General features: G+C 37.4%; 1 protein-coding gene across 5 annotated transcripts in view; it reads right to left on the bottom strand.

The window, feature by feature from the left end:
* FBXO11 (F-box protein 11) overlaps positions 1-18,993 on the bottom strand; it is a 70,299-nt gene that overhangs the window by 29,553 nt on the left and 21,753 nt on the right. For 4 of the 5 annotated variants that reach the window (XM_014252870.2, XM_088052358.1, XM_088052356.1 and 1 more), the window contains exons 2-4: positions 6,042-6,169; positions 5,847-5,928; positions 86-230 (exon numbers count right to left, since the gene is read on the bottom strand). In XM_014252870.2, coding sequence (XP_014108345.1) covers positions 86-230; positions 5,847-5,928; positions 6,042-6,169 — 355 coding nt within the window. The remainder of the gene's footprint in view (positions 1-85; positions 231-5,846; positions 5,929-6,041; positions 6,170-18,993) is intronic. The other variant, XM_014252871.2, reaches the window with a different exon arrangement.

Below are 18,993 nucleotides of genomic sequence, written 5' to 3'. Positions count from 1 at the left end.
AGCACTTCAGTTTTTCTATTGTACTGGCATCTTGAGCAGCACATCTAGTATTTCTCAAGATAATGAGGAATAGCTTTTCACTTACCACAAAATTGGATCATTAGCCAGCTCACTGAAGCGTTTACACACACAAGCTGCTCTACAGAGATCCTGCTCCAGCAGGTAGGAGAAGATCTTTAGAACCACTTCATCTGGCAACTTCTCCTGAAGATATTGTTCTGCAGGTGCTGCTATTAAACAGTAATCAATAAAAGGTTATTGATGTACTTAGTGAACTCAAATTCTGACTGCAAAAGATTACCAACTTGTCACTTGAAAGATTCCCATTTAAAATGCCAATTATCTCAAGGCAGCCTTTTTTTAAAGCTTGTTTCTTCTAAAACCAAAGGCAAAAATCTGACAGAAGTCACAGATTTCAAGTCCTCTTTCCAAACTTCTTATTTCACCTTTTCTATTGGAGGAATCATTCTGCAAACAAGTGCAGATGCAAAGCAGGCTACTGTGCATGTTCTAGAAATGCTGGCCTCTCAATGCTATATTAGCTTCATTGTGGTTCAATTAACCCACATTATCCATACAATAATAATAATGCAGTCCCAAAGCCAAAATGTCTGCAAATGTTTTCAAACACAAAAGAATTTAATCAGAAATAGGCACTGTCTGGAAAACCTACTAGGAAGACTTCCTTGTTCTCCCACGATGAACACTTTAGGGAAAGAGAACATCTGGGATGTAGGAAACCAAGAGCCATCAATAATTCCCAAGTCTCCCCCTTCCACTTACTCCTATTTATGTTCTTCCTTTTAAAATGAAAAATCAAAACCAGAAGAAGTAGTCTTGCCAGATGCATTTCTTCAGAGAGGCTGGAGAAAGTTGTATTCCCATGTCATTGTGTGGAGACAGGAGTGCACTTTGTTAAACCCCTGCTCGTGGGCACATGGACACTCCACACACAACAGTTCCTTTGGGAATGCCCTGCCTGCAGTTGGTGTTCTCACCAGACCCTCCTGGGGCAGGAATCCTCAAAGCAGGCGTGTTCTGCTAGCGAAGTCCACTTGTTTGGCTAATGCCTTCAGGATCCTTTCAATGATCCTAAAGACACAACCACACAGAGCAGCTCCCTAAAGCTTAGAGGATCTATATGCAAGGAATTAAAGGTTTGTGTCTGCTAAATTCACAGCACAATTATATCCATGTAATGTCCCTCACATTATTTTTTGTCTTAGAACATCTAAGCCTAAGGAGTGGCAGGATTGTCATTTTGGCTACTACAAGAAGCCTCCTGAAGTGACCTTAAGAAAAATGACCTACTAAATATGAGGGAATAACATTCTGAAAAACAGAATCCATGTGAGATTTCCCATATAAACAAAACAAAATAAACAAACAGCCCCAGGATTCCCCTGGGCAAGGCAGCACACAGAAATGTGTTATTTCCAGCTGTAAGATGGAGAAGACAGGAGCTGCAGTCACCAAACTGCGGCTTTTTTATCCCTCCTTAAACTGGGGTCTGCAGACCACATCACCAGAACCTGTGTACTGTGACAGAAGTGATTAGACCTGTTTTTCCAGGATGTCCTGCTTACATCTCTAACCAGACCAGGTAGCAGAGATTCTGAAATACGCCTGAGATTGCAGCACCTTCCCTGAATCTGTTCCTTATTGTGCCACCATAAGAATGTCCCCTTAGTGATTCCAGAATACCAATTTCATCTCAGATGCCAGAGGGATATTTATGCAGTTGACAACTCACAGCGGTATCAGTTTACAGCTCTAAACTATAGGCACATTCCACTTCAACCAACAAAAATCTATGCTGTGACAAAGTGGCAAGTGCCATCATTCCACATGGCCACAGCTATTTGCTCCCGCAGTATCCTATCTTCCTCCAGAATTTTTTTATGATCAGCTCCTTGCTGTAGTCCATTGCAAGCTACAGAATTGCTAGCATGGGACACAACAGAAGAAACAGGAATGAATGCCCAGAAGTTGGCCAAGACAGTTCTCCTCTGCAACAGCATTATTAATGGCAGATTACAAAATTATTTTTATTCAAGAAAAAAAACCAAAACAAACCAAAACAAAACCTTATGAGCCAGGCTGAAGCCAGTAACTTGGTAAAACTTAGGAAATGCAAGCAGTCTAGAAAGGCCTTCTGCTCAAGAGACACTTGGGGAGCCTGAAGTCTGAAGAGCTTAACAGCAGCATGTAAGGGGAACATGGTTGGGCATCACCAAGATATGTTATATGCACTATCAATGCTGGTTTTTAAAAAGGTTTTTTTTTTCTGCTGGAGATATAAAGGGTCCTTCCTGTGTCAAACAGGCAGGAGCAGTTCATTCTACAGTACTAATTACTCTTGAAATTCATCACAGGGTAATTGGACATTGCTTCTGAATTAATCTTTTTCTGGTAGCTTTCCAGTTAGATGTAGTCTTCTACTGTCTTACTGAAAGCTGAAACATTATACTGCAGATGCAAAACAGTAAATCCTCCCAAGTTTTCCATGGCCTCTCTTCTCCTTTTAACACAGAAATCCCTAAGGCATACAATTTAAGCAGTTACTTCCATAAACAACCTGCAGGTTTTTTTCTTCCTTTATCTATGTTAGGACCTTGAATAATTTTTTATTGAATGAGGAAGCTTGCTAATATAGTGCCTTCCCACTGCTCCAAAGTTCACACTCCTGTTTTCCTCCCTAGGCTCGGTTTCAAAAAATTAAAATTGAAATCCAGATGTACTTCCTTACTGCAGGCGACAAGGACTAACTTTGAGAAAGTGTCAAAACACTTGAAATAAAAATAATAAAAATTTAAAAGCCTCAATTAACCTTCTTGCCCCTGCAATTTTTCAAGTTATATGTATTTACTTGGAAACTTAGACACTGTTTTCAAAATGAAGATGATGATTTTACAGGTGTTTGCTATCCTTACCCAGCTTTATTCAAAATCCTGTAGAAGTGAGCAATTTAATTTAAATTGTCCTTCTGCTCAATTAAGCAGTGATTGATTTAAGATTTCTCCACTCTAATCACTGATATAGTGATTACCAGGTGAAATTCTCCAGTATAATTTGAAAAAGGTAATTTGATTCCCAATGTGAAGACTTCTCTGTAGCCAAGAGATACCTACATGGTTTTGTTCTGTAAATCCACACGTCACATCTTGGATGTCTTTCAGTAATGTGTCAAAGCAAGGATGTAATCAATGTGTTCTTCCTCTCAGTTTACAAAAATGAGCCAAAACAGTTTTAAAAGGCTTGTCTGGCCACCAAATCAGAAGCATTTATATGCCCCTACTCCTGACAGTTTCATACCTATTGATGAAGTGAAGGTAATGTACAAAATGCATACTCATATTAAAAGAAACCCAACCAGTTTTCCAAGTAAGTGTCAAAATCAGACAAGAATAAAAATAAAAATGAAGCGTGAGAGGTCATCACCAATCCTAATGTAAGCTGACAGTTGAACTATTTATGATTTAGTAAGAGTTAATAAACTGCACATCTGAAAGTCAGAAACACAGCTAGTTATGTCATTCAGTTTCCACAGGATATGCATGAAGCTAATTCAGTTTCAGTTTTGATCACTTAGCTGATAGGGACTAGCAAAGTAATACCAAGACAAAGAGCAGGGAAAGCTGCCTGAAAGTGAATTCCCTTCTTTGTACAAAGACAAAGAATGCCATGCCAAGAATCCAAAATTGTGAATTGTCTTATATGGTTGCCTTTTTTGTCCATTTTAGTGGAGAAGATGGAGGCAAATAGCTTTCGCTCCATAAGGACGTATTTAGTAAAAATCCTTTCTTGTTAAGAAACAGAAATATGTCAGAAACATAGCATGTATTGTTCTTGGGAAAGTATCTTAGGAAATCATCTTAAGAAATCAATAGGAAAAGAAAAAAAATCAATTTAAAAAGTCAGTAAATTCTGTAAACTTATGTGTGTTCCTAGTGTACAGAACAATCAGTGAGTGAGCCAGTAACCTTGAGTCTCAGTATGTACTGCAAATCCATAGTTCAGTGAAAACAGAAATTTAAAACAGCGACACTCCCAGCAGAACTGAAATCTGTATTAAAATACACGTTTTTCCAACTCCTGGCTCTACTCTAGTTGGAAACTCTAGTTGACTGGCATTTCTCCTTTCAACTTTGTTGAATTTTCCTCCACGCAGAGTCTGTACAACCAGGAATGGTTTTCCATCAAGAAATTTTCCTGTATTTTTAGTCCCACATGCCTTCATTTTGCCTACAGTTCTAAAATAAACACCTGTACAGCTCAGATGACAATGCACAGTAACCACTCATGGCAATCCAAAGTCTTAATCTCAATTACAACAGCTATCATTACCTATGCCAACAAAAATTGTGAGGTGAAGAGGACTGTGTGTTAAAATAAATCTCACAAGAATTGACAGTCATACAAATTTAGAGGAACCTCTTAGAAACTCAACAGGGAGAATAAAAAATAACTGTCACCCATAGTGGGAAAGAGATTAATAGAAAATGTTTTGAGGAGGACATGCCTTTCTTACATTGCAAGTGATTTGAACACGGTCTTAGAAGTAAAATTGTAAAATCACTGTTTACAATTCCTCTGTTAATTTCATGCTGGAGAAGCCTCCACAATCCCCGTACTTTCCCCACATGAGCTCAAGAATCTAACAAATGGAATGCGCAGTGAAAGAGTGGAGAATTCCTCTGGAAATCAGTGTCATTCATGTTGGAAAGTTACACATTTTCACTAAAGAAAGGAGGAGAGTAAAAGCACAATGACAAACACAGCAAAAAACTGAATGAAATGGAAATAAAACTAAGAACTGTCAAGAGAAACAGAGTCTGTGACAAGACAACTCTGCAGAAGGCTCCAGAGAACAATCAGGAAATGAATCAATGCAAAATGACACACGTTTATGTCCAACTGGTTCTGGCTATTTCAAGAACATACATCTGAAGTTAAATGGTTCCTAAACAGCTGCTGAGATTAAGCATTTATCAAAGATGGAGAAAATAAAATGAAGGGGGAAAAAGACAGAGATCAAAAAAGACAAAAACTATGCTACAGAGAAAATGAGAAGCTGGAAAGAGCAGACCTCAACAGAAGCAAACAGACCCAGAGCCTTGCTCCAGCTGCTCAGTTTTAATTCACAATATTAAGGGAGATGTGGACTAAAAGAAAAAAAAACAGAAACAAGAAAAGCAGGAGAAACCACATTCATGGGAGCTGGCAAGCGTTGGTGTTGATTTTCCAGGCAAAAGTGACAGCAAATCTCCTGAAACTGAAGAGTGTGTCAGAAGAAAAAAAAGAACAGAAGCAGAGAAATTGAAAAACTACACAGAAAACAGAACAAGCAGGGGGTGTGTGCAAAGAGCTATGTACATTATGTATGCAGGTACATCTGTTTTTTTTATTTACAAACATACCAAGTCTTTCCCTTCTCTCCACAATGAAGTGCTATGATAACATACCCAAACTACCCCTAAAAATGCAATAGAACAATGTCATCAAATACGGGAAATGGCAATTAAGCATTGCAGTATTATTGCTCCTAACAGTAGCTTAGATACAACTACACAGCACTATGAGAATAAAAAACAACTAAAACACACCTGCAGTGAAGCAGACAGAACAAAGGATCAGATTCTGAAAATTCCAATTAAAATCATGCTACCAAATTTCAAGTCCAGAACAAGCTTTTAGTTTTGTTTTGGTATTTTTTTCCCCACTGCTGTTTCTTAGTTGGAGAACACACAGAAAAATAGTTTGGGGACAATGTGTGTGGGAGAATGTGTGACGTTAAAATGTCTACTCCTTCTCCTTCGCCCCCTTTTTTGTACAAAAGTTATTACCTGATAAATCCTGGGATTTCCCAGATACTCTAGCACGTTTTGCTCGGTGACCAAAGTTTTCAGTAGCTGAAGTAGAAGCACCCTTTAATGAAACCAGAATAAATTCAGGCATTAGATAACTTAAGAAAAATACTAACTAGTTTCATATTCTTGAAACAGTAAAACTTCCTTTACAATTAAAACCAAAGAAATTACCTCCATACTGCTCTTTGTAGGGCAAGCTGTTCTTTTAGGTAAAAGCGTTTTTCTGCGAAGTTGGTATGGACTGTTTTGTGCACCAGGACCTGATTCTTCTGCAACCATATCTGCAGGTACATCATCATCTGCAAACACAAAAAAAAAGAAAAGAAATTTGGTAATTGGAATTGTAGTTTTGCTTTATAACAGGAAAATGCTACATAAATTTTCAGGTATGTACATAGGGTGGGGAGGAAGTGCTGGAGAACAGAGAACTTCTAGTTAGAAAAAAAAATCAGAATATCACAGCATACAAATCTAAGTTCCTTCATGTGTACTTTCTCCATACATACACAGGATCTACACCAAAAACAGCTTAAGAAAAAACAAACAATCAAAAACCCTAGGTTTTCGGTTTCTCTGCAAGCATTTAATCCACTATGCTAATTCAATCACCTCATCACTTCAAATTTTTTACCTAACACTTATCAGCAGAATGAGGAACACTGAAGTGTCAATTATTAACTAAATGATATCAAGAAATCCTTCAGTAAACATAGCACTTAGAACAAAACTCAAGACTGAGTTTTCATCAAACATTTTGGGAATACCTCAGGCCAGCACACAAAACCTTCTAAAATGGAAGTAGCTTTCAATACACATACATTCTCTTCACCTAAATTACACTTGAAAAATTAAGAGCATGTTTTCTCCCTGCCCTTTAAAAAAGAAGTGCAGAAAGTGTCATGAGTATAATTTTAAAGGTTTTGATTCATTAGTTTCAATTTTCCCTGTTCATATATTTATGGAACATACTTGAAATAAGCAAGAAGTAATTACTCATCACTGCATGCCCTATAACTAACATTACATTATAAAGTTGCAAGAATTTTAAAAAAGGCCAGAACAAAAAGCATCTAGAAAATAAATTTAAACCAGCCCCACTTAAGAAAAAGGTATACTTTCTGCAGATGCCTAACTGCAAGAAAACAATTTTGCATTTCCTTTTCATTTTAATTGCCTTTTTCTTCTTAAGCTGGGCAGAATGTGATGTGCAAATAATAGCCATAAAAACAATGCCACAGAGCCAGCAGTTTTTCTGAATATATTAGGTAGAAGAGATGAATGTTAAGAAAAAAAAATCCACAAAAAAGAACTCAATGTGCCACCAATAAAACTCCCCTAGTCTTCCAATACTACAGTAGTACTGGAAAAAAACCACAAAGCAATACAATTCTGAAGAGACTCACTTGCATTTCAGTATCTTAAATTCATGATTTTCCTTAGGGTTTCTGGTTTGGGGTTTTTTTTGACATAAATTACAAAACATTATGGTTATATTGGATTATACATACCATGCAGCCTGAGCTGCTACATCAGTGAAAAAAACCAAACCAAAACCCCAAACTATTTTCCCCTTCCTTAGCAGATATTTATAAACTGCAACCTTGCCACGTACCATTAGAGAACAAAACACTGCCACAACATTCAAATACAGGACAGATGTGCGAAGATGAAGTTCACTGGTGATGCATACACCACCACACATGCTTGTCAGAGCAATAGAGGAGAGCTTCATAAGCTCATTAATCCACCTGAAAATTAACCTGCAAGTACCTCAATGATCAGCCTTCAGCCAGCCCAGCAGCTCGTCCAGCTCAGCACAGCCACAAGATCATGTGACTGGGAAGAACCACCAACAGCACAGATTTTTAAGGACGGAAGTGAACTGTGAAATTTCAATCAAGACCAACCACTTTTTAAAAGAGAGCCACCTTCAAAACTTCAGCTAGAAGTTGGCTCACACACCTTGCCTGCTACTCACATCTGACCACTTCACTACCTACGAAGGGTAAGTATTTATGAATTATGCAAAAAGCCTAAAGGATACTGAGAGATGAACTGTAGTGAATTTTCCTGTGAAGGCAGGTCTGGCCCAGCATGGGGACCACAGCCTGTGAGAAGTCAGCAATCTCAGAGCAGACTTAATGCATACTCATGGTTCAGTCACTTGGTTTTACCCATTTCTTTGCATCTCTGGTCAAAAACACCCTCTCAATTTAACAAGGTAGGTAGAAGACAGAAGCTGCTACAGGAGAGCTCACAGCCTTCCCTGGCACACCAGAGCAGAAAAGCAGCCGTGGGTGTGAAGCAGACCCTGCCAGGATGAATTCAGGCACCATCAGCCCCAAGGCTCTCCACAGCAAAACACCCAAATGTACTCAGACACTGCAGTAGGGATCGATTTTGCAGCCCTTGTTTCTATTTTAGATTTGATACAGTACCTATGATTACTCTTGCTAATTTCCCCCAGAAGCTACCTGGGGACTTGGAGTATGGTGTCTCAAGCCACCCACTGCTCCCCTATTTTGTGCAGAAGACACAAGATGACAGAACAGCTGTCCTGTTCCCTCCGTTCTGGATGGTCAGTACCACAGTTCAAAATTGCCACATGAAACACAGCAACACCACAATAAGTAAAGATAATGGAGGAAAAAAAATATAGATCTCTCAGTAGGTGATGGAACCTCTATCAGGTCTTCAGAAGAACACCCATGGGGGCCACAAAGGACAGAACATATTGCTGCTGGAAACAGACAGCAGAAGCCTGTGGGGGAATATGGAAGGGAAGGTCAGTTTGGCTGATACACTGAAGGACTGGCTAAGCAGAAGAGAAATACATTCATTTTCTTGCAGTGTGTTTAGGAAAATGGCAGGAGTCCCACTAAAAGATCACTTTTCTAGCACAGATGACATTAAGGGATATGTACACACTCATAGCAAGTATCAGAAGAATTAAAATCTTCCTTTCTCCATCTGAACACCACCAAGGAAGATGAGGGAAGGGTACCATGATGCCTCTCACATAAGCAGTTTTTGCCACACTTCTGACGGGCTTATGCAGAGATTTCTGACACTTCAGGATTAACAACTGATCCTATTTTTCCACAGATGCAGCCTGTGTAGTTACTGCCAAGTGAAACAGTACCAGGAAACCTGAAGGTCGAGTGATCTCTTAGAGCAGTAGCCTTGGTTTTAGCATTCCAGATGCTCCCGGTAAGCCCTGAACAATCTAAAGCAGCTACACTGGGAGTCTTCAGAGAGATGCTGCTCACAAAGTAATACTTCAACCCTGCACACTGCCCTTCCCTGAGCAAGAAACCCTTAAACAAGACTCCAAGAGCTCTATTTTGAAAATCCTTCCCTAAAAAACACTTGAACATACACTTGCTTTAGAGCAGAAATATGTTTTAAAATACAGAAGCTCAGTGCCTCCAAAATATTTTGGAAAACCCCATTTTAAAGTGTAACAGTATCAGGCAGTAACACACATAAAAAACATTATAATCACATTTGTTGATGATAGAAGCATAAAAGTCAATAAACAAATTTGGAAGAGTACATGTGTAATATTAATATCATCATACAAACACCTGCTGAAATGACTGCCAGATGCTGTCACAATTTTAACCAAGTCATTATGTTTGCAGTTTTTAAGAGATTAAATTAAGCTGAGTCTGCTCTCAAATAAAAATATTTACCCGAATATTTTATGCCAATTATACTGTACAGTAAGATAAAGTAATTTTAAATAAAATCATGTTTACAGAACTTTGTGACTCTTGAGAGGTCAAAACCTAAATTTAAATTAAGAATTATCTCCCCTGATAGTTCAAAATTACTTATGAACCTGAACTGTAACATTATAAGCTTTAAGACCCACAAAAGACCAAAAAGGAAAAATACTTCCAGGAGTAAAAGAATAAGAAAAATCTGCCATTCCAGCAACTGCTGTTGAGAGTGTTTTGCATTTCCACAGATGCTGTGGAAGTGAATACATTAAAATAAAGAAAAAAAAAAATATTCAATTGACTTCTTTTGTTCCATGAAGACATAAGTTATAAAGAACTGACAAAGTGTTGTCAAGAGCTATTTATTTAAAAATATACACACCTAGGTCATTTCTAGAGAAAATTTATCATGTCCACAACATCTTTTCCAAAACACGTGCACATGGCTTCATTTCTACCTTATATGCATTCAGGTAGTATTTCCAAAAAGCATCGTAAATATAAATGACGACTATACAGTTGATAAACTCTTTAAAATAAAAAGAAAAAAAGCTTTAAATTCCCCCAATAGACTCATCATAAAAAAAGAAAAAATGGAGAGAGGGTCCCAAGGAAGACAGCTCATACACTAATCTGTAGGGTTTCATCACTTAAGTTTTTACCCTGCAACATCACATTTTTGTGCTGGTTTTCTCTACCTTCCCCAAATGGGGCAGAAGGAGCAAAATCAACCAAAGATTTGTTATCAAGAGAAGCAGAGTCCTGGGGGTGACACAGCACTGAAATTGCTCCCGCAGGCTGGGGGAAGAAAGCAGTGAAGAACATAACCAACCAGGTTTAGGACAGGAAAATCTGTATCAAATTGAGAGTAGATCTAAAAGAGCAGCTCTGAAAAATAAAGTTAATCTATACTGAACCTATCTGAATTAAGCCATGGTTTGTCTTGCCTATCAAACAAATTTTAACAGGAAGAGTTAATTAAACACTGCTTTAAGTAGAACCAGTACAACTTTAGAACGAAATAATAAACTATTGAAACAAACAAACAAAAAATCCAACACTGTCCATCTTCATAACTAGAAGAAAACATGAATTAAGCATCTAAAATGTTAACTGATACAGCTCATTTGCTCTGGATTGAGCTCATCTTGCCATATATCTGGCAAAACCCATATCAAGCATCTTGCCAGCCTGTGAGATGACAGCTCAACTACTTGATTGAATCCACTTCTGGATTAGAACAAAATTCCAACAGAGAAGAGAGGATGACACAAGTTTAAGGGAGTAGAGGAAGGTACTGCCAAGAGAGCTAACAATGAAGTTAATTAACTTATAGAACAGAAATAAAGGCAGCTCTGTATTTGCACTTACAGCAACATCTCTGCAACAAACTGCAGACCCAAAAAGCAAGCAGAACACACCCACCCACCATTTTCCTTTAAGGAGCAAGTCTCTGGGCGTGAGCTGTTAAATAAATGCATGCATCAGTAGTGTGACTGACACTCATCCTGTGTCCTTGAAAACATTCCTAACAAGTGGCTGACATCTGAAAGCAGATACAGTACCAAAACATGAAAGATACTCAATATAGAATTTGCACATACTGCTCTGTATCTCAGAGCAAAGGTTTCTCACACCAGTAGAGGCTTACCCATTGATTCCAGGCAGCATTTAAGGATTAGTTTAAATTATGGATGGCTTAAGGTTGCTTTTGAAATGGAGACCATTTTCTTTTGAGAGCTATCTGAGGACCTCTCTGAAGAGGAAAAAAAACCACTAGCTTAGGACCCACACCCAAAAAAGCAAGTGAAACCCAGAAACCCCCACCCAAAGCAAACAAAAATCCTCCAAAACTGAAAAAGATGACATGCAAAGTTCACAGAGCTCAGATCCAACATGTCCTTAAGGCAGGAGCATTGCGGTGATCATTTACCACTTCACTACTGTGGACTTGGAAAAAAAAAAAAAGTCCATAAAAACTACAGCTACTCCATTTTATGTTGAATGTTAAAAACATGGTATTAAAATATGGATCTGCAAACCCATTTGCTACTAACATCAAAGATATTAAAAAATACTGTGATATATATTTTAATTATTATAGAAAGAAACCCTGCAGTATTTTTCAAGCATTATCCAGAGCAGCTCAGCTCACAGAAAAGTAAAATCTAAAAGGTAGTAATTTTGTGTAAGGTTCTGATGGCACTGGTCAACGAGAAGGATTAACCTCTGACTGGAGGCAAAGCTGTTTGGAACTGGAAGAGACCCTGCAAGACAAAGATTCTGAGTCATAACTGCTACTCACAGTAGCAGGCTCTCAGATTGGAAAGGGGAGAGACCTAACATTAAAAATGTATGCTTTCGTAAAGACTATGGAAAGATCAGACTTCCTGAACACCATATGGAATAAAGAGATTCTGCCTCCTGGGAAGCAACAACCAGACACAAAAACCATTACTGACTACCAGGATATTTTAAATATACACACAATTTCTTATTGACAATAAACCAAAGACATACAAAAAATATGCAAAGCACACTGTAGCTTGTAACAGTTTATAAAATAAACAGAAATTGTGTGAAGACTTTAAAATTTTCCTGTATGAAATTTATTTCTTAAATTGAAAAGAGAGGAGAAAAATTATTAAAGTCAAGTACTTGTATAGAGGAAAACATAAGAAACACACATATACCACACCACCTTCCACCCAAAGAATCAAACAAGCACCTTTTTTGCATTTAAATTTTAAGCTTTTAAACATCAATATCCAAAATAAGACATCTTATTACTCTCTCTGGAAATAGGTCGTGCAGTCATGATGACCTAAAAAGAGTAAGAATAGATCAGACGCTCAAATTCTATCTGTGTTTATCCAGAAGCTCATGTTATTTTACAACATATTTAGAAGTCTTTTCTACAAGAAGAAAAGCAACTACTTCTAGCTACACAGAGAGTTTCTTAAAGTTACTTCTTAATGCTATTCTTAGATAAAAATTAATTTCTGTGAAATCCTAAGAATCGGATCTTTTCTTCTCCTCAGCACATTGTGAAGCCCCCTACGACAACCTTCACACAGGTCACTCAAACCAGACAGAGAGACAACACCCCCTCACAGGTCTGCAAGGTCAGCCAGCACCCCCAAAATGCTGCATAGGAAAACACGGCTTACACAGCAAGGCAAAAACTTAAGTTCTTAGAGCTGGCACAAAACAGACTAATAGAAAAGGAGACAACTGGGAAAGATACACTGGCTGCAAGCCCAAAACTTGTCCTCATCTATATTTCTTAAAAAATTATCAACAGTTACAAATAGCTATTCACATCTTTACACTTGATTCCCGAGGGAGCCCACAGTCCAAAACCACCTAGCACAAAGAACATGTGTTAATACCATTTTAAAAACCCTTCATCTACTACAAAGAATATATTCCTTTTCAGAAGGCAGGATCAAAAAGTGATAATGAGGATTTGATGAAAAATTCTGGTTTCTTTCTACAACCATGCCCCCAAAAGAGATATTTAACATCAGGTTAAAGACTGAATTTCTAAAAAAAAATTATTAACATGCACCTTTTTATTAGACATACAGAATAATTGTGCAAGTACCTGCATACTTGAGCTACTTGTTAACTCATTTTAGAGAGGTAAGAAAAAGACCTCTTTCTTAGTCCAAGCACTTCTAATTATCAGCACTAGCATGTAGAACTGATAAACTAGAATTAGAAGACAAACTTTATTTTCTAGTATTTTTTTTAATTACATTGTTTTCCCAAATAACTGTGTTATAGCACCATCTACAACATTTAGCCAAGTAATAAACAACTCTCCAGGTGGCTGCTGTACAAGTATTAAGGGAACTTCCCTCCCTGCTTAATAGGGAGCTTGACTTCTGCTCTGACAAGCTTTCATTGAGAAGGGACAAGGAACCCTTTTTGGGTGCATTCCTCATTAAGAAAGCAATACTTTCCAAGTTGTGGCCTTGCTGCATGGTTCCTCGATGCTACAGTGAAAAAGCTGACCAAGTAGATTTTAAGGGTCAGGAATACAGTGCTAAGAGCCTTTTATTGTTACATTTCTGAATGACAATAAGTAAAATCCACTATTACTACAAGATGATTTATTTTTTTTTTTTTATTGTGACAACTATATTCAAGACTCCAAGTAGGAGTAAAATTTCTACCTGGCCAAGTTGCTTCATTTGCTTGGGCAGTCAGATTACCAGTCTCAATGGTCATCTCCCTCTCTGGCTGAAATATAGCAACTTTCATCTCATTAGAAAAACACTGCTAGTGAGAACAATAAAAAACATTGAAATAGGTTCAAGTATTGCCACTTGATTCTGACCAAGAAGATGCTTCTGATCAATCCTCATACTTCAACTTCTCAAAATATTTCAAGGTGCCTGAACAAAGAGGTGAGAACGGAACCCTGTGACCACACCCTAGGAAAGTGTCTCTCAGACAGGAAGGGATTATAGATGCTCCAATAGCAACACCAAAGTCACCAGAACATGTAAACAGAGGAATTGTGGAACCAGTCATTGATACTTAAAAAAAAAAAAAAAAAGCAAACACAACCCTCACCAAAACAAACAACCAAACAAATAAAAAACCATCAAAAAAAAAAAATTAAACCCAGAGAACTCGCTTCCATGAACAATGATGTCAGTCAAATGGCTGGACTTTACCAGGACAAAAATCAGCCTCCAAAACTCAGGAGAAAAATGCTCTAACTAGCATATGTAAAATTAATAAGAGATACTTATTTGTGAGGACAGATTATTTCTAGTAAGCAGAGAGTAGCTGAACTATGAAGCAGAAACCTTACTTTCTTTAATTAGACTAAGTCTGGATATACTTGATACCAATAGCTCCAGAAAAATAATTAGAAGTTTGTGATTTCCTCTTTGTATTAACTTCTGGCAGCAATTATTTTCAGCCTCACCTCCTTTAGCACTGCTGAACTGAAGAAGGAGCAGGACACTATTCATTTCTTCTCTAGACGAGTTTCTGGTATCTTTGAAAAAATCTGGGGCAAACCTACAGTCTGGGAATGAGTAAATCCAATGACAATGCAGAGATTTCACTTAACGCATCTAGAACTTACACTTCAGGTTTTCTACTGATCCATTTACAGAAATTTTCTGTGATCCATGGGAAACCAAGAGAAACATGGCTCCTCTTGAAAGAGCAATAAAACAATTCACTAGTCTCATTATGAATTAACACCAGTGCAGCTATTCAAGCATAACCCCTGTAAAACACCATCTCTGGACACCATCATTTCACCTAATTTTCAGGAAATGAAAGCCTCCCACAGATTTCACTGTCATGTGCCACATCTGCAGAGCACTGTTGTAACACATGCAGAAAAAACCCCCGTATCTTCTGCTACTAAGTGTAGTAGCAGATTTGGAGATATTTGCCATGCAAAGCCATCTGCCTTCTGTGGACTCTCCATCAGAAGTGACTGACAGCTATCAATACATTGGCCCAGCTGAAACCTCATTATGTCAAAGAGCAGTTTTGATGAACCTTAGGAAATTCCTGGTTTAGTGTTTCAGAATTAAAACAGCTTCTGAAATGCCTAGCATGACAAGGAAAGGCAGTCACAGATCTGTCTTGCAGCGGCAAAAAGGCTAAGGAAAAAAACAACTAAGATGAAAAGCCAGACAGTTCTTTTTGTGTGCTGGGGTATAGTTAGTATTATTTCCTCTAAGAAAGAAGCAAAAGGAGGAAAACTGTATTAACAATACTTTTCAGCTTACTGGGTTTGGCTGGCTTTCTTCCCTACTGTACCAAACAAAATTTCTAAGCTGACCATTAGTCTATGAAGAAGCAGAGAAACACCACGAACAGTCCAGAGGAAAAAATACGGACCTTGTAACCTTGACAGATAGCTGGGAGGAAAACATACCTTGTGCTAACACTCCTCACAATTTTGGATGTTCAAGAGGCATGTCTCTAGAAAAAGACAACTATGCAAACTACAAAAGGAAAAAAATATTAAATCTGCTCCCTTTTTTGGTTATTTCCCCTTACAACTATGCTGATATTAAACAAGCACACAATCTTTCTCCTGCTGCCCTAGTACTACAATCAACACACAGAATTTCACACTAAATGAAAAAAATAAAACCAAATAAAACTCCAGCACATACACCCCCGAAAGAAACTGTGAAATACCACTATAAGAATACAGTAAAAAACAACAGTAGCCTAAACATAAATACATTAGACTGGAGAGGAAAAAAAAAATTAAAAATCGTTAGTTCCTACCAAATTATTTCTCTTTTATTCACCAAAAAGACCCCTTGTTACAAGACACAGTTATTTTTAACCTTTCAAGAAAGGCTATTTAATGAAAATAATATATATAATGTGTGTTATTATGTCAGAAACATGAACATGTAAAAAAAGGAAAGCAAGCACTTCTTATCCTTGAATGAGTCAAAAATATGTTGTATCTGACATACATCATAGTAAGGCTGAATTTTACAAGCCTAACTGTAGCAAGGTTTACACACAGTCACTTATCTGATCCTTACTTTGAAAACTTCTCATTGACTGCTCCTATTATTCTGTTCCTTAAATTACCAACTCCAAGGTGCCTGTCAAGAGCAGGAAGGCATGGCTCTGTTTAGCTTCAGGGAAATAACTGAGAAAACAACATGTGGAACCATAGCAAGTGCCAAGTATCGTCAGGGTGCAGGAGGGAAATACTTATTTGCCAGCATATATGTTATTAAGACGGGTTAAGAAATCTGTCATCGAACTATAAAACGCCACTGCAGTAGTCAACATCTGATTCAAAACTAAATTTGTTAAGAGCTACAGTAAAAATAAAAAATTGCTGACAACACCAAGCACTGCAGGACTAAGGGCCTACCTAAACCCAAGCTGCTTTGAGAAAAAGTAAATCCTACACAGAGAACAACTATAATTATTCAAATTTACTCTGGGAGATAAAGGCTAAATAGCTTTTCTACCAACTTTTATAGTATTAATACATGATTTAAAGACAAATTGGAAGAACAGGATCATCTGTTTTCCACTGCTACAAAACAAACACAAGCAAAGCTGGAAAGAAGGTTTTGTATTATATGTTCAAGGAAATTGCAGCACAGGGAGGACACTGCTCTTCCTTGCCCTGTATACTAAGGATCTCCTAAACACCCCGAGCTAGAAGTTATTGCTCTTGGATATCTGGAGAGAAAAAAAAAAATTACATCCTGATTTTATGAGAAAACCACATGGCATAGTTTTGATACATTAATCAAGTCCTTACCTTTTTTTTTTTTTTTCTCTGCCTTTAAATAGAACGTTTTTTAAGCCAGGTTTATTTTTACAGACACACACTTCTTTTTTTCAAACCTAAACACTGTGAATTCTGCACACATTACGTTATCCAGCCCATTCCACAGCACTGCATAACCAACCTCCCCACAACACTCAGCTGGTTTTAACTTTCCTGTTTTCAGCTGCAAGGAAAACAGGCTGTCAGATGCTGACTGATGATGTACCTTTGCCATTAAAAGCAGTATTATGCATTAAATGCTGCATCAATGAACTTCTAAAAGCTTTTTTTAAGTAGCTATTAAATTTCTATTAGTATTTTCTATTAACACTGTCATTTCACATTGTGAGGAGCTGTTATATATATGGATACATAAACCCATGCATATGGGTTTATGTATCTCTATACATATATATAGATATATAGGTCTCTCTAACAGCTGTATATATGTGCATTCGAACTTAGAAACATGCTTTTAATGAATAACTCAACTGATTTTGATATAGGAACTCTGCTTTTGGTAAAACTTCAGAGACTAAAACACCAACAACTATCAAGGTATGTGGGTGGTAGTGAAGGGCAAAAAGCTGTGTATTTGGCAAAAAGCTGTGTACTTGGCTGTTCATTATGTCGTTTGGTAATTAATTACACTAATTGCAGATATATTTTCCTGATAAATTCTGAAGTTAAATGTAATAGCTGCATAATTTAAGAGTTTCCAGAATGAGACTTTTTGCAGTGAACACTCTCAAGTTTAAAACCACAGATGATGCCCTGTATCTGATGAACTATTTTCAACTACTGACAATTTCATTTAAAAATAAATCTAGCTTCTTTTCTTAGTATCTCTCAGCTGTTTTTCTTATGATCCCAATTTGACTAAAGCTCTGTTCCACTAAACAATATGGAAATGCCCATCTAAAAAAAAAAAAAAGTCCTTATAGATTCCTCCTTACCAAAAGGAGCAGATGCTTATTATTTCCATTTCAAATTTATTCTTAACAACATTAAGAGGAAATAAAGTTCAAGCAGGCAGAGTGAGCTTGGTTACCTGAGAGCAAGTGTAAGTTACAAAATGGAAAGAAACTACTAATTTTTTTGGTTTTGTCAAAATTGTCCAGAAACACTGGAAGTTTTCAATAGGCTTGGTTTTTCCTCTTCCACAGTCATTTATGTCTAGTCTTTTTGTATAACTACAGCAGAATCCTGAATTTTTCATTTCTTAAACAGGACCTCCTTCTCATGCACCTGAACCCAAACTCTGGATAGTCACTCATTTTAAGACCAGACAGAAGGGGGTTTTGCCATTTATTCTGTCTCCATTTTGAAGGTCTGAGCTACCACACTTCCTACAAATTTGTAATGCCTCAGTATGATAAACTTCTATTCAAAAAGATATTTTTAAATCATGTGCATTAACTGTAAAAGCTGTTTGAACACATGCAGCAAAAAGCAATAGGGAAACAGTATGGTTGAAGAAGAGCCCAGTAACAGCCCCCTTCATCCAGACTCTCAAAGCCCTCCATTACACACAGTAATCCTGTGTTGTGAGCCATTAAAAGGCAGATAGAAAAAGCCATCAAAAAATAAACCCTATGCTAAATGGCCACAAGGCCCTTAAGCGGTTTTAAGAGAAATGTTCTTTCTCACTACGCCAAAAAATCAAAGATAATTTAGAAGTCCCACATTAAGATGGTCCGTTTTCTCCTTTCACATCTGCACAGTTCCATCATTATCCACTGACCTCAAATGTTTTCTCTTGGGTATCTACACCAAGCAGTGTATTTACAGACCAGGACACTTTGGAGAGACAGTAGACAAAACATATGCAGAAAAAAAGGAAATTTATGATAAACTCCTTTTCTGGTCATTTTACTACATTTCCCAATATTATTTTTTCCCAAAGAAAGATTTAAAAAATTTAAAGGCTGATTAGAAAGTATTCAGAAATGTCAAGATGTGGCGTGATAGCTGCCCCACGGTGAGGTTCCCCTTCATGCCTTGACTAGTGCTGACTATCCCTTTACCCCCACATTCCCAACAAGCCTATGCAGTTTGATCGTGTTCCTTTCAGTAATTTTTAGTGTTGATGAAAAGTTAA

This window comes from Pseudopodoces humilis, chromosome 3 (assembly GCF_049639895.1).
Source record: "Pseudopodoces humilis isolate 2021_Gansu_Grassland_sample_001 chromosome 3, ASM4963989v1, whole genome shotgun sequence".
In the NCBI taxonomy this organism is placed as follows: Eukaryota; Metazoa; Chordata; class Aves; order Passeriformes; family Paridae; genus Pseudopodoces; species Pseudopodoces humilis.
This window is presented reverse-complemented; position numbering and strand designations above follow the sequence as displayed.